Consider the following 25,271-nt stretch of genomic DNA (forward strand, 5'->3'; position numbering starts at 1 on the left):
AGTTTAATTTAGAAATAAAAACGACATCATAACGGGATCCTGCATGATGGATATCTGCCTGATTTACAGCCAAACATTAGTAAAGCAAGGTTTCCTGAGGGCTTCATACACAGGCCAATAAGCTGCTGACTCAGTCTGGTCTATAAAGTTATACAAAAACTGTATTCACATTAGGAAGTTCCAAACTGAAAAGGTTTCTGAATGACTCAGTGTATGTAATCTACAGGAGAAGTACAGGCAGTATTTCACACTGGAAACTGCACCGGGTCTTGGAAGTGGGGGCGGACAAAAGTACAGAAAAATAACGTACTTTAAAAGAGGCCCAAAGACACTACACTGAGAGCATAAGAAGGACTCAACAAATCTCACCAAATCTAGAATCAGAGCCATCATTATCTCCCTGACCCGCGGCTCTGCCTCCTCCTCCGCCGCCACCTGAACAAAGAAAACATCATTAGTGTTTGGATGTAAAAAGTACATCTTGTTCTAGCAAATGTGCTAATCCTCCCACTGTGCTGATAATACAGTCACAGAGACACAGTCCCACAGGCCCAGGCGATGCACAATGACTAAATGCACAAAGGGCTGTAAATATTCCTGCTTGTTTTGCCATTTAAATAAACATGCAAGCTTTTTGATGGGCGGGAATACAAATACACAGAAGCAAACGTCATGAAAACTATAAGTGTAGCCTGAGAGCAAATAAGCTAGACTGACTACAGGTCAAGTACTCATATATCACACCAACCGTCACACATTGACAATTGCCTATTACTGCAATTTGGCAAAATAGAGAGATGGGCAAACTGGGCCAAAATATATTACATATGGGCTGACTAAAATTGCTGGGCAGCGGTGTGGTTCCAATGTTGTTTCAGGTTGAACAATGGAACCTTCATTCGATCTACTTGGCCAATCAATGCAGGAGGAGCTGCACAAAAGACTAATATTGTTTTGGAGGCCCTCATAAATGTAGACTCATACAATTCAGATGAAAAGTTTGTATACAGGAGGCCAGCTCAAAGGACAACTTAGTTTTCTAGCACAGGGCCCTATCACAGGAACAAGCAGGTTCCATGGTTAATTTGGTTCCTGATAAAACTGACCCTTGTGTAGAATTCTGTGCAGGGCTGGTGGGACAGACCTGTGCCCAAACCAGACACTCTATATGCCCAGCTACCCGGCACTACCCACCCTACATCCACCTTAAAGTTGACTTTTAGTACATCATTAGGGATGCCACCTGGGCGGTGTTTTACCGGCCTGGCCAGTAAAAATGATGGCTGATCCCAATGTTATTAATAGGGACAAAAATTTTTTTCCAGAAAAGGTGGCAACCCTATACGTCATAGATTAACCTATGCAACTTTTCAATTGGTCTTTATTATTTATTTGTTATAGTTTTTGAATTGTCATCTTCATCTGACTTTTTCCAGCTTTTAAATGTCGGTCACTGACCCCATCTAAAACAGATGCTCTGTAAGGCTACAAATGTATTATTATTGCTACTTTTTTTATTCATCTTTTTATTCAGGCCCTCTCTTAATCATATTCCAGTCTGTTATTCAAATCAAGGCATGACTGTTAGGGTATTTTGGACCCTAGCAACCAGATTGTTGAAAATGCAAACTAGAGAGCTGCTAAATAAAAAGCTAAATACATCAAAAACCATAAATAATAAAAAATGAAAACCAATTGCAAATTGTCTCAGAATATCACTCTCTACATCATACTAAAAGTTAACTCAAAGGTGAACATCCCCTTTAACCGGACCCGGCATTCTGTGAAAACAGAAGAGACATTTCCATTGGCTGGTGTCTCTCTAGAACCAGATCAACCAGGTCAGGGGGAAAAATACTTTTTAACTCAGGGAGGTGGTTGCAATAATGAGCCTGCAATCAACCCAGGTAGGGTACTCGTAGTCTACCCGCATGGTTAGGGAATCTGGGACTTTCTGCCCATAACCTGACCTTGTTTGGTTATTTTGTGGGTACCTGACCCAATGCAGGACTCTACCATAGTGTGTGTAGATGTGATAGAGACCCCTAGATTCCACTGGGGCAGCAACTGACACAAGTGATTTATAATCTTTGTGAAACCCTGCAGAATATGTCCGCGTTAGATAAAAAATGAATAATTATAATAATAAGTGGGGGTGGCTTTAGCTGCATAGGGCTGCTGGCTGTGGTTCAAGAAAGGAAAGACTCAAAGGAGAAGTGAAGAGCACCAATGAGAGAGTGATGCATGTAGTGAAAGTTCTGGCACTGCACTCTGGATCACTGTACCTTTTTTCTTGTCTGGGTTATATCCATCGTTGAAAATATCCTCTAAATCCGAATCTGAAATGTCTGTACAGATATTTAATTAAACAAAGGCTAATGATTAGGCTGAGACTTCTTTGAAGAAGCTAGTTCGCCAGTAACCTCTTGTGAAAAGACAATGGCTGGTCTGCAGTTTAGTTAAATTTTGTATGGAAAAGTCATGAAAATAAATACACAAACAAAAGCTAACAATCATTTTCCATTATGAACAATGAAAATCAATGGACCACAAAGTTGGCTCTAAAGCCAAACCCTGCATTCTAAGATTTGCCCAGTTCTCCCTTTTCTGCAGAAAGTGGTAAGAGCACAAGCAAAAACTGATGCCATTACTATAGTTTTCCCCATGGCAAGCCCCAATTACTATCTTATAGGGGATGTAAACCCTCCCTGAACTGTCACACTCTACCTCCTAGTCCTAGATGCACGATAATTCACCAATGAGAATGCTGCATACCAGTGCTATGTCAGTTATCTTACATACAGAGAATAGTAATAGATTGCAACTATGTGCCTGAAGTTCATGGATCTCTTGTAGTAGTAGTTACAAGCAAGGTTATATAGCCTGCATGTATTTAATTACTGTTTCTTTTTTCAAGGTAACCCACATCGAGACCATACGTGGGCATTTCCAGACACAAATTACTGTTTGGTATACATATATAAGTGTGTGAACTCTGAACTACATTCTTATGTGGACTTTTTCTACATCATTGCTACAGAGACACTAGGGGGAGTTACTACCTGGCTGTGTACTCACTTGTTTTATCACCTGTCGATAGTTAGCAGCATACATCTGCACGTACACTGAAAAAAGCATCACTTTTATTTTTTCTATACAGAGAATAGTGTCTCATTTTTAGCTTCATTATATTAAACTGAAATTAAACATGGTGCTGAAATACACAATCATTTTATGGAACACAAGGAAAAATAACATGAAAATATAACAAAACACTGGGATTTCAACCAGAAACCATGTGCTAAGGGTGAAAGAGAGCAAGAGAGTGCTGCAGTACAATCTGCACAGAGAGATATAAGAGAGCCACTGCAGAAAAGCCAAAAACCCCAACAATATCAAATCCACAGACCTCTTTTACTTATTCAAAATGGGGATGTGAACTCCCATGTAATTATGCCAGATAGGCTCCCGGAGTGGGATTCGGCATAGCAAACCAGGATATGGCATCTTCATTTTTCTCTGCCAGTGTTTTTCCATTGACGTTAGCTTCAACTTTTTGATTCCTAACAGTAAAAGTGACCCAAACCAAATTTTACATTAAGTAGGTCTGGGCCGGGCCAGGTCAGATCTGGGCGGCCACCACCCCACTTGCGTGTGCCCAATCGCAACAAAGGGGAGAACGACAGAGGGGAGGGAGGGGCAAGCGACGGAGGGGTGAGGAGATCGACGGAGGGGAGAGCATCGGAGGGGAAGGGAGGGAGAGGAGGCAGGATTGAGCGACAAAAGGTAAGGGAGGGTGAGCGAAGAAGGGGAGGGTGACAGGAGGTAGGGGAGAACAATGGAGGGGTGGGTGACAGAGGAAAGGTAGGGGAGTAAGACTGAGGGGTGCGAAAACGGACTAGGGGTAGGCAATTTTAGAGGTAGCTTCCCAGCACCCCTCTATCATTGCACCTCAGGTAGCTGCCGTTTCTGCCTACCCCTAGTTCTGGCCCTGAAGTAGGTTTTCTACTATGTTTTAAATATTCTGTCAGAACTTATATATAGTGGGAGACAGGTTCCCTTAAAAATCAGTCTTCTGAGCAAACCAATCATTACTATACATTTTTTTATATATGTTTTTTTCCAAGGTACTGGTTCTGTCCCATTGGCACAAGATTAAATGAAGACTGCATTTGAGTTTTGGCTCCATGAAACTAGATCTAATGTAGATGTCATGCTCTCTGACTGACTGATTTAAGTTCATAAAAAGACCAAGAAACCAAGGATGCATGCCAATGAAAGGATTAAAGACATAAGATTAAGGTCATGCGGCCTGACACAAAGTAGCCCAGAAGAACCAGCACAGTATAGTCAGAGGCCAGTAAGCTAAAGAGGTGCATATAGTTGGCGCTTGAGTGTTAGAAGGCAACTTCTTACCATAGTGTCTAACTCCTGAGGATTTATCACTATCCTTCGAACCTAAAGTCATGAAAAGGCCAACCATATATTGTTTAAAACAATAAAAAAAATAAGGAATGTGATGGTAATGTGTAACAGCGAAATACTGAGCTCAGCTTAAAGCATCCGTGATGATTGATGCACAAGTTGTGACACTGTATATGGCACTCTCATGGTAAAAGCTAATCTGGATGTCTAGCAACATTTCTGTCTAAGTGCCCTTGAAAAGAATCTTGGTTCCCAAAACATTCCGATTTTATACCTACCCTTTCACTTCCTCTCAATCCTATAGGTACAATGCAAAATCTGATCAAATTCTAGTAACCCGTACCAACCAATTAGTTAACTGGTTGTTGTTTATTACTGGACCTGCTAGAAGCTTTGCATCTAGTATTACAATGCCTCCTAGGTTTCCTATCTCTGTTGCCTATTGAAAATGAGACACAAGGGTGCCCTAGGCATGATACAATGTTCTAGGCCAGAATGTGGTTAAAAAGACCAGGTATCCCCTCTCCCATTAAAACATTATGTTTATACTAATGCTATCTGCTGCTTCTATGAAACAGCAGCAATAGACTGACCACAGCAGAACACGTGACATACATAATATACAGAAACCAGAAGCACATGCATACCATCTTTCCTGTCGTTCTTTCCATCCAAGGCATCTGACAAGTCAAAGTCATTTGGATCTTTAATGAGACAAAAATAACACACATCAAATAAAAAGCAAACATTATTATTAACGTATATTTTTAGAGTGTCAACATATTGCACAGCGCTGTAAAATAAATGTGTTTATACAAAGAAATCACATGAATTACATACATAAAACATACAGAGTTACAGTACATACATAATGACCAGTACAAAAGGTGAGGAAGGTCCTGTGCAAAGTAGCTTACAATCTAAAGGGGATGGGAATGAGACACAAGGTGTGGGAGTGGGCAGAAGTGAGAGATGTAGCCTATGGCATTGCATTTGGTAGCTAAAGAGAGTGAGGGTAGGCTTCTCTAAATAAGTGTGTTTTAAGAGATCTTTTGAAAGCAGAAAGTTTGGGAGAAAAGGTGGCCATACACGGGCCGATAAAAGCTGCCGACAGACCAAGTCGGCAGCTTATTGGCCCGTGTATGGGGGCCCCCGACAGGCTTCCCCGATCGAGATCTGGCCGATTTGGGATTAAAAATCTCGTCGGATCGCGGGCGCATCTGTTCGTTGATGCGGTCCCGCGATCCGACCGCCCGTTTGCGAATGCTAGGATCCGATCGTTGGGCCCTAGGGCCCACGATCGGATCTGCCCAATATTGCCCACCTCAAGGTGGGCATATCGGAGGGAGATCCGCTCGTTTGGCAACATCGCCAAACGAGCGGATCTATCCATGTATGGCCACCTAAAGTCGGACAGACTGTGGGAGAGAATTCCAGAGGAGGGGTGCAGCCCTTGCAAAGTCTTTAATGTGAGTGTGTGAGGAGGTAATGAAAGAAGTGTTGAGGAGCACGTCAGTAGAGGAGTGTAGTAAGCGGCTGGGTGAGCATCTAGAGATGAGTTCAGATAGTGACGAACTGCATGAAGCACTTAGTTCCATTAAACTACAAGGCACTGCATCTATGAAAACATACTGAAATGGAGCTGATTTCTTCATACAGAGCCATGCACTCTAACCCTCCTGGAAGGTGCAGCATGGAATCCAAATGATTTTGGGTATGTACATTGTTATATAATCTTAATACAGGATTTGTTATCTGGAAAGCTCCAAATTACAGAAAGGCCATCTCCCATGGACCAATTTTTTTTAAATGAATTCCTTTTTCTCTGTAATAATAAAACAGTAACTTATACTTGATCCAAGCTAAGATATAATTAATCCTTATAGGAAGTAAAACCAGCCTATTGGGTTTAATTAATGTATACATGGTTCTCTAGTAGACTTAACGGAACAGTAACATCAAAAAATGAAAGTGTTTTAAAGTAATGCAAATATAATGCAGCGTTGCCTTGCACTGGGAAAAACTGCTGTGTTTGCTTCACGAACACTACTATTGTCTATAATTATATAAATGAGCTGCTGTGTAGCAATGGGGGCAGCTATTCAAAGGAAAAAAGGCTCAGGTTACACAGCAGATAGCAAATTAGCTCTGTAGAACATAATGGTGTTATCTGTTATCCACTATTTAACCTGTGCCATATAGACTTTTTTCAATTTCCGCCATTGTTACACAGCAGCTTGTTTTTATGAACTATAGTAGTGTTTCTGAAGCATCAGTTTTACAAGTGCAGGACAACAGTACATTATATTTTCATTACTTTTAAACACTTTCATTTTCTGGTGTTACTTTTCCTTTAAGGTATGAAGATCCAAACTGCGGTAAGATCTGTTATCCGGAAAACCTCAGGTGCTGAGCATTCTCGATAACATGTCCCACATCTGTATATATAAAGGACACATGCCTCTGTATAAAATACGTGTGTGTATATGAAGATCTCATTGAATAACATGTATGCTCAAGTAACATTTCCTTGAACCCCTTTATTTCTTTTGACCAAATGATTGTGCCAATTGTAGGGGGGTTACACTGTGTTGTGCAACCATTTGAATATGCAGCCTCGGGGAAAAGGAGAGCAAACTTCTGCCAAGTCATTAAATAGATAAAGCTATTCTATATAACGTTCAACATTTCATCATGTTTTTAAAAACCTAAATTCATGTATGTGTCAATTGTATTCAAAAGTAATGTAAAGTGATAATATGTTGTAACATAAACTATAATGGGCTGCTTTTTCCCTCCTGCTCTGCATCCATCACCTTTATATACTGTACCTGGTTTTCTTGGGACTCTTTGTGGGGGTGGAAAACCAAAGGTCATATAAGAGAGTCATGGAAAAATCAAGTAAAAGTGTAGATGAGTGCAATTCCCAACTAATTAGCAGTTTTCATGGAGAAAAACTCCTTGTGATACTAGCACTTCTTCTCAGCAGAAATAACATTGACTTCAGCAACCAGGGGAGGTTCTCTTCAATTAATAGTTGATATCCAAAGAAACTTGCAGCTAAAAGCTGCTTATATAAGAACCCTCAATCTGGGCTCCCCTTCATTTTCTCTTAGAATTATGGCACAGTGTGCAATTCCTAACATTGCATGACCTGCAACCTGCATGATTTTCAGCTTTTTGGGCAGGCAGAAAAACATTGGGCATTGTCCCTTCATGAAATGCATGTTTTACCCAAACCCGCACCTGCCCGATACCACCCTCCCTCCACCCGCCTTCCCCTACCTTTTATAGACCCATGCCAACCCACCCCTCCGATGACGTCACAAAGGGGCGGGGCAAGCAGACTCGCGTTTATAAAAGTTGAACCCGGAAGTCGGAAGCTGGCATTGTAAGGTCGCGAGCGGGGAGAGCAGGAAGAAGAGCTCAACACAGACATACACGTGACCCGGAAAGGGGGATGCAAGGTCGAACCGAACCCGCCCAACCCGCGGGTCAGCCTGCACACCACTTATCTATAGTATTATTTATTATTATTACTATCCCTAAGAAGAAAGCACATTTCCCTCTCTCAACCCTCATATTGAAAATGTGATTATATGTATAGAACAGCTTTGTTTTTATCTTTTCCTTTACCCTTAAAACCCAAGGAGAATTACCTGTGTGTCAATAAAACCACTTAAAATTTGCAGTATTCATCTGAGTCTGACCAATTCTTACTACAACTTTGGGAGAATTACCTGGCTGTTTTGGTGGGGGTTTTGTGACTCTTCTTGGTGGCTTGGTTGTTGTCTTTATTGGAGTATCAAAAAAATCACTTAAATCCAGGTCACCTACAAACAAACCAAAAAAATGATAGGTGTATGCTTCTGTTTCCACAATGACCAACTGCATCTCCCTGTTGAACAGCGGCACAATAACATCCTTGCTGTGTTTACAGAGCAGGTAGACTGGGCAGGCCTTTGTTTATACTATAAATATAACCTGACTGAACACAGCAAATATGGCAAAACAAAAAAACAGGGCATCTGCTTCAAAGAAATTATTTTTACATGTCCAGGAGAGGAAATAAATGGTCAAATTATTCCATTTGTTTTAAGATGGCCATATCCTGTATGACCCCCATATGGGATTTATGCCATATACTTTCCTCTGTTCTTTTGGTTCGGGTTACGTCTTCTCTTCACTACTACAATGGCTCATGCACCATACTCTGGCCAACATAGTGCACTGGCAGATACTTTTCAAACCTGCCTGTTCAACTAACTGACTGCTGCTCATGATATGTAGGTATTGGTTCTGCCAACATACATATATCGAATAATACTATAATCTGAGACTGATAGTGTGCAAGATAGTGTGTGTTAGTCTTACAAGTTACAAGGTAATAGGGTGAATTTGAACTCACCAAGCATGTGCCAGCTATTTGTAAATCTCATACAACTTACCTGAGTCATGAGTTGGGGTTTTGGGTGGTTTAGGCTTTGGTTTAGCTGTGAATATAATAAAAACACAAAATTACAAACGTATTACTATAAGAGAAATGTTACAGTTTGGGAATAACATGTGGATGACGTTAAGGGGCGTTACGGTACACAGATTCATAATACTGATGATTTTTTTCTTTATAATTTTAATAACAGGAACACTCTTTTTTTTTAACCTTATATAACAAAAGCGTTGTTCCTCCTTCTTGTAGAAGGGTCAATAGCCATGCTGCCTACATGCTTGAGGAATAGCCAACTACTTTTTGTGCTTGCATGAAGGAATCTATTGGATGGTACTTATAAACTATTTCTGTTTCCTTTCTGGCAAACAGCATAAGCCCTAGCTTACTTTATTGCTGGTACCCTAGATATACTCAGGATTAGAGCCGTTGGCTGACAGAACTAAGCAGGACCAAATATTCATCAAGTGAAAAGGCCCTTTAAGAGACTGCTGCCTGGAAGGTCTGTGGCTGCATTGAAACTGTTAGTTGAGGCAAAATAAACAAATGCGTTGAAATTCTAAGTGATATAATTATATGAAATATGAACCTCTAATATTTGATAAATAATAAAAAAGCACCACACTATTGAGGCCTGCACAAATAATGTAATGGTATTTAAAAAAAAGGCAATGACAATGAATTCAAAGTATGTATTTAGTTACAGAATGTAACTGGGTGCGAGGGGGTGAAATTCACTTCATCTAGGCATTGTTATGTGCTGTGTAACATAATCATTTCCATTATTTATAAGGAGCAGACAATTAACACTTTCTGACTATGAGCACATTCTGTGAGCAATTCTGTCATTCAGGTCTCAGAATTATGGCACTTTTTTCAGTCCTCCCCCCCCCCCCATTACATGTGAAATGGGAAGATTTACAAAATGATCTCAGACTTCGGTTTGTAAGTGCTTGCTTCTCTGTAAAGAGCTGCTTAGCACAGCCAGGGACCTTTAAATTGTTCCAAAGTATATATTATTGAGGCTTAAACTGCTGCATGTACTGTGTCAAAAAGGTAGTAAGTACATGCTGGTTAAGCTGTATTAAGATACTGCACAAAGACCATTTTTAAACTGAACTGGTGCATAGTTTACAATTCAGCAAATAACCCTTTACAGCACAGAGACCCAGTTCATGGACATGCAGAGTCTTCACCAGGACACTTTCCATCTGTAAGCCTGAGGAATAGAGCTATCACATAAACAAAAATAAAGGTTTAGCACCTTTTTCTTTAACTACCACCCTTTCACACTGCACTGGTCCTTTCTCTTTAGGTCAGACCCTGTTTAAAGATTTGTTTGGATTGTATAGTACCCACCTACTAAATATGGTGTCATATGCTTTGTTGAAATGTCAGTAATATAAAGAAAATGAAACACTTAAGGTCCCCATAGACGCAAAGATTTCTCTTGCCGAACAACCGATTTTAGCAAAGTCCGACCAATCCGTCGAAATTATCGTGCGGTTAGTGGGATTCGAACGATAGAACATCGTACGATTTTTCGGCCGACATCTGTCAGGAAATTGATCGGCCAGGTTAAAAAATCTTTGACTTTCCCAGTGCAATCTATCTATGTTTGCAGGTCCAAGCAGGCAGCTCCCCTTTGTTTTCCTGGCAAATTGGTCTTTTTAGTTGATGGACAATTTGTACGATCGTTCTGAGATAATCGTGGTTTTACGATGATGATTGGATCTTTTAAAAATCTCAACATCTATGGCCAGCTTAAAGGGATACTGTCAGTATGAATCAGTTAATAGTGCTGCTCCAGCAGAATTCTGCACTGAAATCCGTTTCTCAAAAGAGCAAACAGATTTTTTTATATTCAATTTTGAAATCTGACATGGGGCTAGACATATTGTCAATTTCCCAGCTGCCCCAAGTCATGTGACTTGTGCTCTGATAAACTTCTATCACTCTTTACTGCTATACTGCAAGTTGGAGTGATATCACCCCCTACCTTTTCCCCCCCAGCAGCCAAACAAAAGAACAATGGGAAGGTAACCAGATAGCAGCTCCCTAACACAAGATAACAGCTGCCTGGTAGATCTAAGAACAACACTCAATAGTAAAAACCCATGGCCCACTAAGACACATTCAGTTAGATTGAGAAGGAAAAACAGCAGCCTGCCAGAAAGCATTTCTCTCCTAAAGTGCAGGCACAAGTCACATGACCAGGGGCAGCAGGGAATTTGACAAAATGTCTAGCCCAATGTCAGATTTCAAAATTGAATATAAAAAATCTGTTTGCTCTTTTGAGAATTGGATTTCAGTGCAGAATTCTGCTGGAGTAGTACTATTAACTGATGTGTTTTGGAAAAAACATGTTTTCAGATGACAGGACCCCTTTAAGACTAAAGACGGGCCACCACTGGAGCAGTTTGTTTCAGCTGAGGGATAAACACAAAACTGTACACATTGTACACTGCAGATAAAGAAAGAAAGTTTAAGAAATTAAATAAATATATAACACAGTAAGCTTTACGTGAGAGCATTCTAATACGGTGCTCTATAAAAAGTTCTTGAGATGTGATTTACTATACCACCTGCTTCTTCAGGATCTCATTCTCTTATATAACTGGCTACTATATCTAATCTGTTTGCCCCAGTTTCAGGCTTTTCAACCTTTTTTTTAGTCCAAGCCTTCCCTTGACCTGGAAAGTGTTCTCTCCAGAGATTTCCTGAGTAGCAAGAGATGAAAACGCTCTAGCTGTAATCCCACTGCCAAAAATTATTATGGCTCCCTTTTACAACTGGTGCTTTCATTTCATCTTCATCACAAATACAATATTGGACCTTTTTTTGTGGCCCCACAGACATATAATGCTTTTTCCTTATTTTCCCTATATTGTTGAATAGGCATGTCTACAAAGGTTGCAAACCAATCTGGAGTTTGTGGAGGAGGAGAAGCAGGGACAGTACCCATGTGCTCTGAAGTTTTTGCTTTTTATGGTCTTGTTGGACTGATTTGTACTGTGACTGTTTAGTACAAGGCAAGTTTTGGCTGGAGCAGTGGCTGGATCAGTCTGTGCCTAAGGAATCTGTTGGTGGTCTAACGTCACCTTGTGCCCAGTAGTAAAGTCTTATTGTAGGAAGAAATAAAAAGGGCAAGAAGGAAATGAGTTCAAATAATAAGTATCAAAAGTAATACTGCAAAGTGCAAGCGCTGCAGATATTGTCCACGGGGAAAGAAGGCTGTAGAAATTAGCTCTGATAGCTGAAAGTAGTGCACCTGTCTCAACTATTGTTTAGCTGCAGTTTTAGTCCATATGCATTGAGGGTAGCTGAAGGAGAACGCTGTTCAAATGAATTGCCTCTGGTGGTAATGGGAAATGTGTCTGTGCCCAGGAAACCCAGTGACACTTCCTTCCTGTTAGTGTGTATGTTGTAATTTGCCAGATTTTTCCCTTTGCAAGACAGCAGACAAATTCTCTCTAGACATTCGGTAGTGCCTGAAGTAACGGTGTCCTGCAGCTGCACTGGTAGTGATGGCCGAGGATAGCACTGCAGCATATCTTCAAAGGCAGAGTCCAAAAGTCTGGGTAGTGAAATAGCAGCGATGAAGCTTTTTGTCTACATACCACCAACAGATCGCACTGAAGCATATGTTTGATGGTCATTCAATGAAGGTTATGGCTAAGTGAGGGCAGAGCTGAATTTTTAAAAGTACCTTCATTGGCAGGGTAATACTTCATTTTAATTAATTCATTATTTGTCTTAATTTTTATATACCATATATACTAGCTATAAGCCGACCTGAGTATAAGCCGAGGTATCTAATTTTACCTACAAAAACTTGTAAAACGTATTGACTCAAGTATAAGCCTATGGGTGAGAAATGCATTTTAGGACATCTTCAGCAGAAAACACGCACTCTGCTAGGGAAGAACTCGCCTCTTACTTACTGATCCGAAGAGGCTGCAGTAACAGCTCTATGCTGCCCACACTTGCTGTTGTAAAGGTATACATACATTACATACATATATACATACATACATTACATATACATACATTACATAAACGCAACCAGGTAAGGCAACGAGACACTCACAAGCTCGCTCCGCCACAGGCTCCCCCACAGGTCATTAACTTGAGTATAAGCCGAGGTAGGCTTTTTCAGCACATTTTGGGTGCTGAAAAACTCTGCTTATACTCGAGTATATACGGTATGTCTTCCTTTCTCTAATCTCTAATTTCATATTCAAATAAAATGATGTGACCGATTGGTTACCACCCCTATAAAAAGCTTGTACAGGGGTGTAACCATTACAGGAGTGCCTCACAAGGCTTTTTAACTTTACAATTAATACTACTACTTTTTTCATTTTCCATTGTTCTCCACATTTTAGTATTTTTTCCAGCGCTGAAGCATGCCTTAGATGTGTCCATCAGTTTGCAGCATCTGCAATAAAACCTTTGTTGGGCACTTGAAGTAAAACATAATAAATAAATTAAAAGGCATAAAACTAATGTAAGGGAGCAGACATCCTACCTCCTGGATGCAAAAAACTGATGGAGGTTGGGTTAATTCAGGGGAGAGGAAAGTTTCTGCTGGAGGGACCTACTGTATGTTTAGTTCCATTCTGCCTCCTAGACAGAAAGGTTATTACCCCACTGGTGCCCTGTGCTGCCTAAGGATGATCATGAAAATTTCTCTAATTTTACATTTTCCTGGACTTTACACCATTTTTTTCAGGTCCCCTGAAAAACATAAAATATGGGTTCTACTGTAGTTACTTTTGCATGTTGTCTCCGTCATTTACACGCTCCTGCTCTTGTAAAGACTTTGCAAAATACAGACACATGCTTTCAACACCATAAAGTGTTCTGTTGCCTTGAAAATGGAATTAGATAAAAGAAATTGAAAATAAGGCTTTGTAATACAGATATGGCATCTATTATTCATAATACTTGGGCCTGGGGTGGATCACCATAACTTGGGTCTACTAAAAAAACATTTAAACATTCAATAAAAACCAATACGTTTGTATTGCCACCAATATGGATTTTTGCAGCTTAGTTAACATCAAGCACAAGCTACTATTTTTTTTTTTATTACAATGAAAAAGGAAATATTTTTTTTAACGAAAGCATCTTTGCTTAAAAAGGACTCTATGAAAGATGGCCTTCCTGTAGTTTAAAGCTTTCTAGTTTCCAGATAAGAAATCCCATACCTGTACCAGGGAAAATGTTTTGTGCCAGTTCTTCTAACCCATAGCAACCAACGGACTCAGGGTCACTACGAAGTCCGGGTAAGATAATATACCATCATATATCTTGGAAGTTTGATCCGGCGATTTAACGAGGGGTCTGGGGCCTTGTGCACCCGGACCAACAGAAGTGAAGGGTGAGCTCAAAACCAGCATTGAGCGAAATTAAATAAATAAGTGATAGTTTATCGCAGGACTCGTAAAAAGTTTTGGAATCCCAATCGCAACGCTGAATGTTTTTGTGACATAGCAACCAATAATGTTTGCTATTTAGCATGTGGCTAGTAAATGTACCTTTCATTACATAATCCCATATGATCTTTTTTGGACGCTTTAATAAGCCTTCACTGCTGTTTTATGTACAGCTAAACACAAGCTCCATTGTTTATCATTTTGTTTAGGTTTAAAGGACCAGTAACATCAAAAAAAATTGACAAAATTAAGACAAATTAAACTTTAAAATCGCAAAGTCTTTATTAAGAAATAACGTACCAAAACTCCGCTTGCGCTTCTCTTCAGAAAGTGATCAGGCGATCCATCGTACAGTGCTCCATTTCTTCTCCCTGCCTTCCTTATAGGAGATAGCCAGGGAGGAGCGCAGCACGATGGATCGTCGCCCTAACGCCTTTTCTGAAGAGGAGCGGAAGCAGAGTTTTGGTAAGTTATTTCTTAATAAAGGCATTGCGATTTTAAAGTTGAATTTGTCTTGGTGGGTTTTTTTTCAATGTCTACTAACAAATTTAAAAAAAAAAAAAAAAATTTGATGTAACTGGTCCTTTAAGTCATTCTGTGCAAAAGATGGTAGCTACCTGGTAACCTATCTTAGACCTATGCCAGTTACAGTGTTTAATGACTTCTTACACAGCTTTGTAATACTTACGTTTTTCAGTTGGATCCCCTAGAGCATCATACAAGTCAAAATCTTGACCATATGCTGGAAAAGAAAGAAAAAAAGTTTGAATGTAGCAGACTTTGGCAGCCATGCAAATCTTCAAGTTGCCAAAATAACGTTTTGCCACATGTTACTGCCGCTTTCTTACCATTGTTAGAGGGAATAGCCCATCCAAGAAATCATTTAGAGTTAAACATAAATACATTTGAAGTTAAAATCTTATTGGCAAAATCATCTTTATTATTGGTAAATAAATAAGATCAGGCATGGAGGATGCCATTTTGTTCCCCAAAGCAGATGAGCAATAAGAGGAGAAAACTGGTTAACATGAGATATTAAAGGAGATTATGTTGTGACTTATACCTGCTTTATAATAATAGCATTTCATTTTTGTATAGTCTTTAAGCCATATGTCACACTGGCGACTGGTAGCTGCTTTTAGAATAGTTATCGTTTCCAGAGCAGTACATTCAATCTGTCTGGTACAGGTATGGGACCTGTTATCCAGAATACTGGGGACCTGGGTTTTCCGGATAATGGATCTCTCTGTAATTTGGATCTTCATACCTTAAATCTACTAGAAAATCATGTAAACATTAATTAAACCCAATAGGCTGGTTTTTCCTCCAATAAGGATTAACTATATCTTAGTTTGGATCAAGGACAAGGTACTGTTTTATTATTACAGAGAAAAAGAAATAATTTTTTTTTAAAAATTGGATTATTTTGGTAAAATGGAGTCTATGGGATATGGCCTTTCCGTAATTCTGAGCTTTCTGGATAACATTCCTGTACTGGCTTTGATGTTCAATTATTGTAATAATGGTTTTGCCTTGCTAGCAATTCACATTTCACAAAATCATTCAAAAAATACAAAATAAGAACAACATTGTCTAAGCCATAGGTCCCCAACCTTTTTCACCTGTGAGCAACATTCAGGTGTATAAAAAGTAGGGGAGCAACACAAGCATGGGGTAACAAATAAGAGCTGTGGTAGTCCCTATGTGGACTGGCAGCCTACAGGAGACTCTGTTTGGCAATATACCAGGTTTTTATACAACAAAACCTGCCTCCAAGCCGGAATTTAAAAATAAGCACCTGCTTTGAGGCCACTGGGAGCAACATCCAATTGGTTGGTCAGTAACATGTTGCTCATGAGCTACTGGTTGGGGATCCCTGGTCTAAACCATACTAAATGTCAATGTACACTGCCCCTTCAAGAAAATAAAGTCCAGCATGAACCCCCTCCAGGGGGACAGGAGCAATGGGGATTGGCACATGGGAAATTTAAAAAATGATTGCATCTCCAGCGCATCCCCAGTGTTTTTGAACCAATGTGGGTTGGGCCCGGGCCTAGGTGGCCTTTCCACAAATCCGGGCCTGCAAATGCATTTAAATCATTTATTGTGTCAGTCTCAGTACCAGCTTTCAGGGGACAACCCTTTCTCACATGTAATACTTATGCAGTTAACAGTATTTACCCTGCATTTTCTGAAGAGCATCCTAGGTAGAGGCTGCCCCAGGAGCAGGAGCTTCTAGCCATGTAAAGGCGCATACATGTGGAGGTCAGAGGTCTCAGTAGGGTGCTTTTCTTGTAGTAGCCAAGAGCTAGGGAGGAGGCAGGGAGCACCTTTCAAATGCAACACTAGTGGCAGGAACCTTCATATAGGCATAATGACACATCCCTGTTAGTTGGAAAAGTGGAACAGATTTTCAATACAAATCCTAATTATCTGCCTAATGCTAGACACAAGTGGTTATTGGCCCATAATGTGTTTAAATGCTACATTAAAAAAACTTTAAAACTAGGCCTTTTCTCAAAATTTAAACCCACACTAAATTCCTACTCCCATGGATTATTCTGCAATTTGCACACAAACAGCACTATAACTGCAGCCTACTCACACATACTCTATGCCATGTACTTGAAGCATCAGAATTTAATAATCAGCCCTGTAGCATTAGCTTATATTACAGGTAGGGTTGCCACCTTTCCTAAAAAATTTTACCGGCTGGTGGGGGGGCAGGAACAAAAAGGGGTGGGCCGTGATGTACATGGGGATGGGGCCACAAGCAGTGACTTCATAGGGGGCGGAGCAACACGTGCGATGGACAGAAACCTGAAAAAAAAAAGTACGGAGCGAATTGGGGGCAGACCAAGGGCTTTTTCTTAAGGGTATTACAAATTACCGGCAACTATATTGCCGGTAAATTTGTAATACCCGCCCCGGCCTTTGCAGGTGTTTTACCGGCTAGGCCAGGTGGCAACCCTAAAGACAGGCCAACCTAATTTTCTGCTTGATAATTTGCAACAACTGCTAAGCTTAGCTTCTCAACAGCTGCTCAGAGCCCACTGAGCATGTGAGTGTCACATACACTTTCCAAGATGGTGACCCCCTGTGACAAGTTTAAAGTCCTGGATCATTGCTGCCATTGAGAAGCTGAAACTTTAGGCTGGTGCAATAAGTTCAGTGTATAAAACATTGCATTTTTTATCCCTATTTATTTTTAAGGTTTAGTTCTCCTTTAATTTAAAAAAAAAAAAAATTAGTGGTGAGCAAAACGTTCCCTTGTTTGTTGTAGTTTATACAGGAGCAGTGCCCAGGATATAATAAATAATTATTTGAAGGAAACCAGCCTATTGGGATTATTTGATATTAAAATCATTTTCTAGTAGAGTTTAAGGTATGAAGATTCAAATTACGGAAAGATCTGTTATTCAGAAAACCCAAGGTTCTGAGCAAATAAATACAATAAATATCTGTCTGGTCATTTACATTCTCTGCAATTTGGGCTCTGACTCTTGAAACAATGTTGCAAGGTAGGAAATTAAGAGCACTGGAGGAGACAAAAATGTATTTATTAATATAATATTAATAAATACATTTTTGTCTCCTCCAGTGCTCTTAATTTCCTACCTTGCAACATTGTTTCATAATATTTACATACCCTGTACATTTCTATTGCACAGTGTTAGCAGCTTTGATAAGTTCAGCTTTATCTTGTGCATAAAGCTAGGCCATACATGTACTGCTACAACTGAATGAAACTAAGTTTGTTATGTACATGTTGGGCAGACAGTTTCTATGCCATCACTGGGTCAGTTTGTTGATCACTAAGGTTTAAAACATTCAAGTTGGCTTAAATAAGCAGTAATATATGTATGTGTATTTTGAATCTGACAAAACCTACAGAAGAATCATTTTGTTTCTGCTTCCACATCTGCCAGAATTTGCTCTGTATGTTAAAGGGGTTGTTCACCTTTAAATGAATGTTTCTTATGATGCAGAGAGTTCAATTCTGACACAATTTGTAATTGGTTTTCATTTTTTATTATTTGTGGTGTCTGAGTTATTTAGCTTTTTATTCTGCAGCTCTGCAGTTTACAATTTCAGAAATTTGGTTGCTAGGGTCTAACGTTGCGTTTTTATAGGGGTGTTCCACCTTTAAGTTAACTTTTAGTATATTATAGAATGGCCAATTCAAAGCAACTTTCAATTGGTCTTCATTGTTTATTTTAGTTCATTATAGTTTTTAAATTATTTACCTTCTTGTTCTAACTCTTTCCAGCTTTCAAATGAGGGTCACTGTGTGGGTCCGTGACCCCATAAAGGCTGCATAGGGACAATTAAATGGCAACTATAACTTTCATTTGTATTTTCACTTTGTATTTGTTTTATGGCAACATTAAACACTGAATGTATAATGTTGTCCCCTCTTGTTTTTAGCCTTTAGCAGCTTCCATTACCATCTCCGATATCTTCCTCTCGTCGTCCTTCCACCCTAACAAGAAATCCAATAGACTTAGCAGTCAACTCTGCCAACAACAAGGTCATAATCAATCAGGGCCATAATCTGAGGTTTTCCTAGATGGGCCACTGTCTCTATACCATTCATCTATGCCAGAATAGGGTTTTAAATAATCAAGTCACACTTAACAATCTCTTGCAATCTGTCTCACTTTTTAAATTTTTCCGTTTTTTTGGGCAAAGTTCGTAATAAAAGACATTCCCATAGGGCTTTTTTAGCCAATTTTGCAAGTTATTTTCATTAATCAGATGGAAAGATTTAGAAAATGTATTACATAACACCGAAAAGAAAAGTGCAGGTATAGAATCTATTATCTTGAATGCTTGGGACTTAGGCGTTTCCGGATAAGGGATCTTTCAATAATTCTGATCAGCATACCTTAAGCCTGCTAAAAATCATCTGAATGTTAGATTAACCCAATAGGATTGTTTTGCCACCAATATGGATTCATGGATATGGAGGGGATGATTCAGACCAGGCATGTCCAAAGTGCGGCCCGGGGCCAAATGCGGCCCATCTTCAAATTTACACCGGCCCTCAGCCTCCATCATGAAATTAATAATAATGCGGCCTGCCAGCACAGTGAAATTAGGAATCGCCGAGCCGTAATATTTGGGCACATTAGTGAAATGATCTGCCCCTTGGTCTATACTGCTGCCTGTGTGGTGGAGGTGTTGGCAATAGACACGTACTGGCACGTAGTGATGCGCCACTTCACATACTTCGTTAGGGCTGAAGGTGTCAATAGACATACTGACGTGCCAGTACAGTAAACTACATGCCAGTACGTGTCTATTACTAACACCTTCAGCACACAGGTAGCAGTATAGACTAAGGGGCCGATTCACTAACTTCGAGTGAAGGATTTGAAGTAAAAAAACTTCGAATTTTTGTGCTCCTCGACTATCGAATTGGTGTAAATTTGCCTGAGTAGAATGATTCGAATAGATCGAGCGCAAAAACGCTGCGACTTTTCACCATTTGATAGTCGAAGTACTGGATCGAGCGCAAAAACGCTGCGACTATTCGCCCATTCGATAGTTGAAGTACTGTCTCTTTTAAAGATACTTAGACTGCCTACTTCGCCACCTAAAACCTACCGAATTGCTTTAAAAGCCTATGGGATAGTCCCAAAGGCTTGTATTCCAAGTTTTTGATTGAATAAAAAGGCATTTGATCGAATGAAAATCCTTCGAGCGAATATTCGATCGAGCACCTATTCGCCTGGCGAATAGTCGCCAATTCGACTATTCGCCAGCGCGTAAATTTGCCCGAATTGCCTATTCGATTCTATTCGATTCTATTCCCCAGTCGAATTTCGAGGGATTTAACCCCTCGAAATTTGACCCTTGATGAATTTGCCCCTAAGTGGCAGATAATTTCACTAATGTGCCCAAATATTACTGCTACGGCTAGGCGATTCCTTGTTTAAATGAGTTAAATGATGTTAATGGTTCAAAGAATGTCAGGCTGAATGGCCGGCCCCCACACATTTTCACCTCACCAAATCTGGCCCTCATTGCAAAAAATTTGGACACCCCTAGTTTAGACAGAGGCTTCTCAATGGGTTGTTTGACCTTTCACATTGGGACCAAGAAAAAGAAAGTGACAAATGTAACAAATCTCATTCCCAATTAAAACAATAGGCAAAATGTTTGTCCAGTACAAGGCCTATTCATGTTGAAAAAGGGGGTATACTGTTCCTTTAAAAGTCTTTAAATGTATTAAGAGCATATGTCACATATGTCACAAAAAGATGGGTGTGGCATGACAGATGACACTGGGTATATGGTTACAAATGAATATACCATTCGTGCTTACTTCACACAATACACAGCGTGTTACTGTCACCATGGATCATACACTGTATCATTAAGGTACATAGCATTTAAAGACTAGATCAATTTATTTAAACAACAACATATGCAGGGCCTTGCACATTGTAAGGCACATTTTTAATAGTCAATGATGTTTAACAAGTTGAAAAAAGCAATGTTCCTTTTACTCAGCATGCAAGAACTCACAGCACATTTGCCACAGAAACCTGTTGGTTATAGGCTGATTTATTATTTTTCACATTTTTTATCACTGATTCTTTGCACAATTTGTAAAATCTGCATCTCAAAATGTTAAATGTATATGAATCTCATTCATTATTTGGTGTTATTGGGCAATTAGAGGCAATGGCACTTTGAGACTGCTGCTACAACAAAATTAATACTTGAGCAACAGATCAAATTAAGTGGCATATTAAACAATCTTATCAAACGAGAATATGTATTTAAAGGAAAACTATACCTCCCAAACAATGTAGGTCTCTATTAAAAGATACTGAGTAAAACAGCTCATGTGTAAAACCCTGCTTCATGTAAATGAACCATTATCATAATAATATACTTTTTTAGTAGTATGTGCCATTGGGTAATCATAAATAGAAAATTGCCATTTAAAAAAATAAGGGCCGCCCCCTGAGATCGTAGGATTCACTGTGCACACATACAAACCACATGTGAGGTCACATGAGCCAATTAACAGACAGAGTTCTGCCTTTTGCTTCCTCACTTCTTCCTGTTACAGTTAGTGTTGTAGTATTTCTGGTCAGGTGATCTCTGAGGCAGCACAGATACAGTCACGAAATGGTGGTTCAAGGCAAGAGATGTAAAAGGGCAATATTTATGTAAATATATATTCCAGTTTGGTAAGATTCTTTAATATGTCATTCAATTTGATATAAACTATCTGTTGCTTAAGTATTCATTTTGGGGGTATAGTTTTCCTTTAAGTAAATATTGCCCTTTTACATCTTTTGCCTTGAACCACCAGTTTGTGATGGTCTGTGTGCTGCCTCAGAGATCACCTGACCAGAAATACTGGTCTACTACTAAATTTCCTTTAACAGCCAGTGAGGCTTTTGGCTTTGATGTGGGGGGGGGGTAGTTCTTCTTTAAACCCCTATCAATGTGGCATTATTATGACATGTTCAAGAATCTATACCATTCTGAAAAGCAGTAGGTATACTTGAGATTTAAGTAGAAACCTGATTTGAAAGGGCAACAACCACATGGTAAACACTGCTGCACATAAACCCATGCCTAAGTGTGTAAATTGGCACTAGCAACAGATATGCCTTGCACAGTGTAAACCAAAAACACTTTGCCCCTTTAACAACTTCCTGGAACTTGTACAAACCGGCAAGCATACAGGAATGTTCCATTCTCCTGCAAAACACTATTCCCCTGACACAATTTTGCCTCTAGGGGGTCTCTGGTACATTCTACTGGTCTTTTGTGCAGGGGCTGTGAACTCTAGGGAAAAAAAAACAAAAAAAAAACAAGGGGTTGTTAACCTTCCAAAACTTTTTTCAGTTCAGTTTTTTCAGATTGTTCCCGAGAAATAAAGACTTTTTTCAATTACTTTCCATTATTTATGTTTTACTGTTTAAAGGGGTTGTTCACCTTCAAACAACTAATTGTTTTCAGATAGATCACCAGAAATAACGACTTTTTCCAATTACTTTCTACTTTCTATTTGTGACTGTTTTTCTAATATTGAAGTGTAAAGTGTCATTTTCACATTCTAAAGCAGCTCTGGCAGGGGGGGTCGCCGAACCCCCAAACTGTTCTAAATTGATACATTTAATGGATACATTTCTTGTCTTTGTCCCTGCTAAGCAGAATCCCTGGGTTTCATTACAGACAGCTGTTAGAACTGATACAATAGTTGCTAATACTTCAGAGATGCTGCTAAGAAATCTGAACAACTGAACTGAACAGTGTTTGGAAGGTGAACACTTTTTGAGTTAACTTCTTCTATGAGTGATATTCTGAGACAATTTGCAATGGAGTTTCATTTTTTATTACTTGTGGTTTTTGAGTTATTTAGCTTTTTATTCAGCAGCTCTCCAGTTTGCAATTTTAGCAATATGGTTGCTAGGGTCCAAATTACCCTAGCAACCATGCATTGATTTGAATAAGAGACTGGAATACTGAATAGGAGAGGCCTGAATAGAAAGATGAGTCATAAAAAGCAGCAATAGCGATACACTTGTAGCCTTACGGAGCATTTGTTTTTAGCTGGTGTCAGTGACCAACATTTGAAAGCTGGAAAGAGTCAGAAGAAAAAGGCAAATAATTCAAAAACTATAAAAAATGAAAAAATGAAGACAAATTGAAAAGTTGCGTAGAATTAGCCATAACATACTAAAAGTTAAGTTCAAGGTGAACCACCCCTTTAAGTATTCGCAAGTGTTTTGTGTTGTTGCCATGTACAAGTATGGGTTCCGTTATCTGGAAACCCATTATCCAGAAAGATCCAAATTACAGAAAGGCCATCTCCCATAGTCTCCATTTTATCCAAATAATCCATTTTTTTTAAAAAAAAATTATTTCCCTTTTCTCTGTAATAAAACAGATCCTTGTACTTGATCCAAACTAAGATATCATTAATCCTTATCCTATCCTTAGCCTATCAGGTTTATTTAATGTTTACATGATTTTCTAGTGGACTTAAGGTATGAAGATCCAAATTATGGAAAGATCTGTTATCTGGAAAGCCCCAAGCATTCTGGAAACAGGTCGCATACCTGTACTTTATCAATAAATTGCTGCCATTGAGTTCCCTCAGAGAAGGTAACATTTTGGGAAGAGCACTGGGGAAGCTGCATAGGAATTTTCAAGGCTGACAACAAAAAGAGTTTCTTTCTAAACTACGCATATTCCGAACACAGACATTTCAAATTTTAAAAGAGTTTACGAGTTAACGTCTATGTAAGAAAACCAGAAAGCATTTTTAAAATTTTGCATTTTTACAAAATTTCTGAAAATCATCTCTAAAGTTGCCACTTTGCAGCATTTTTTCTTCCGCTAGTTCGAGAACAAATGGTACACGTTACAAATATGAATCCCATAGTGGTCTTCTAAATTAATTTGAAACAACATGTGCACATGAAATTGTGTAGTAGTAAGTAGGAACCCCCAAAATATGCATTGGCTGCATTATGTGCTACAAAAGCATTGAATAGCAAGGTGGTCACACAAAACCGAGGGCTCATGTAGGACCCACAAGTGCAGACGCACAGAATGGCCACAGCCACTGCGCAAAAAAAGCCATTCATTAAAGATAGTTGCGTCAAACACTGCTTCTTGCACTTACATATATTTGTGTTGTTTATTCTTCAAGCGACTAATCTCCCCGCCAGCTAGAATCTAAATCGCCGACGGGATGGCACTCTGAGCTCTTCATTTTCCAAAGCTGCCTTCGGCGGACTCGTCTGTCTATGCCCTTAAACTTGTATTTATCGTTCCTCCTACAAAGGCCATTTTCAGTAATGGGGACCTAAGCAAATGCTCTCTCTGTCCTTCACCAAAACTGGCCCTGGAATGTGCTATGTACACACATTTATCTTCAAACCATCTGTATAACCCTATTCCAAAGGCCATTCAAGGCGATTTAATGCCTAAGCTGCCCACTATTATGCCACAATGCATATACAAATGTGCTGTAACGGCAAAACAAAATATCAATATGGGCACTGTTCAATATTTCATGACTTGATGGTGCTTCTGATCATAAACCAAAGTAAGTTAGTAAAATGAGCTTGCTCCTATTACTGCGGTAAAGTATAAATATAATGGCACACGGGGCATTTGTGTGCTACTGGTGGCCAGAGGAAAACAAAATGCCACGGTCTGACAGTTACCACTTAAAATTGAATAAAAAGCGTCCTGGCTGACACACACAGAGCGACGTCAGGTGGAGCTCCTCATCCAAACACTTGGTTGAGTAGTTTTTTCACATGGGTGTTTAGTCTGGTTTCCACTGGGTGGCATTGATGGACAAGCCCTTGTGTCATTATCCAATGACTAGGTGCCGCTTCCCGGAAATATTTTGGTATGAAAACGCATGCATTTTGCTTTTACACCGCAAAATCTACCCTGTTTGTACTCGGTCAGGCCGACACCACGCCTCTCAATGAATACACAAATGGGGCCGCCTTTTCTCCGCCAAGTGTGACACCACCTAAACCCCTTAGGTGGTGTCACACTTGGCGGAGAAAAGGCGGCCCCATTTGTGTGGCTACAGCAGCCAAGCGACAGCTGGACTCAACCCGTCTGTTCCAATTAGGCTGGTTCTCCAAAACACAAAACAGATGTACTTCTGCATAATGTAATTATAATGCCTGTTAGTGCTCCCATTTCTGAGGGTTCAGTCCAAGTCACAAGTGTTTTTTTGAATTACCTCAGAGCAGAAGGGAAACATGTCCTTTGTGTCCCACACGTGGCTCTGCAACCATGGACCAGTTTAGCATGGCATATTAAGATATCTAGCTGTTGCTGAGGTAAAGGGGTGGGTCGCCTTTAAAATAACTTTTATTATGTTATAAAACGGCCAATTCTAAGCAACTTTTCAATCGGTTTTCATTATTTATTTTCTTATAGTTTTATAGTTA

General features: G+C 39.6%; 1 protein-coding gene across 4 annotated transcripts in view; it reads right to left on the reverse strand.

Annotated features, from left to right (window-relative positions):
* Positions 1 to 25,271, reverse strand: part of cd99l2.L (CD99 molecule like 2 L homeolog) — a 34,988-nt gene that overhangs the window by 8,350 nt on the left and 1,367 nt on the right. The window contains exons 2-9 of one of the 4 annotated variants that reach the window (XM_018229912.2): positions 16,495 to 16,698; positions 15,002 to 15,055; positions 8,874 to 8,918; positions 8,166 to 8,258; positions 5,073 to 5,129; positions 4,417 to 4,458; positions 2,286 to 2,348; positions 370 to 435 (exon numbers count right to left, since the gene is read on the reverse strand). In XM_018229912.2, the coding sequence (XP_018085401.1) occupies positions 370 to 435; positions 2,286 to 2,348; positions 4,417 to 4,458; positions 5,073 to 5,129; positions 8,166 to 8,258; positions 8,874 to 8,918; positions 15,002 to 15,055; positions 16,495 to 16,501 (427 nt within the window). In that variant the 5' untranslated portion in view covers positions 16,502 to 16,698. The remainder of the gene's footprint in view (positions 1 to 369; positions 436 to 2,285; positions 2,349 to 4,416; positions 4,459 to 5,072; positions 5,130 to 8,165; positions 8,259 to 8,873; positions 8,919 to 15,001; positions 15,056 to 16,494; positions 16,699 to 25,271) is intronic. The other 3 variants (XM_018229907.2, XM_018229910.2, XM_018229913.2) reach the window with 3 other exon arrangements.

Source organism: Xenopus laevis, chromosome 8L, assembly GCF_017654675.1.
Source record: "Xenopus laevis strain J_2021 chromosome 8L, Xenopus_laevis_v10.1, whole genome shotgun sequence".
Classification (NCBI taxonomy): domain Eukaryota; kingdom Metazoa; phylum Chordata; class Amphibia; order Anura; family Pipidae; genus Xenopus; species Xenopus laevis.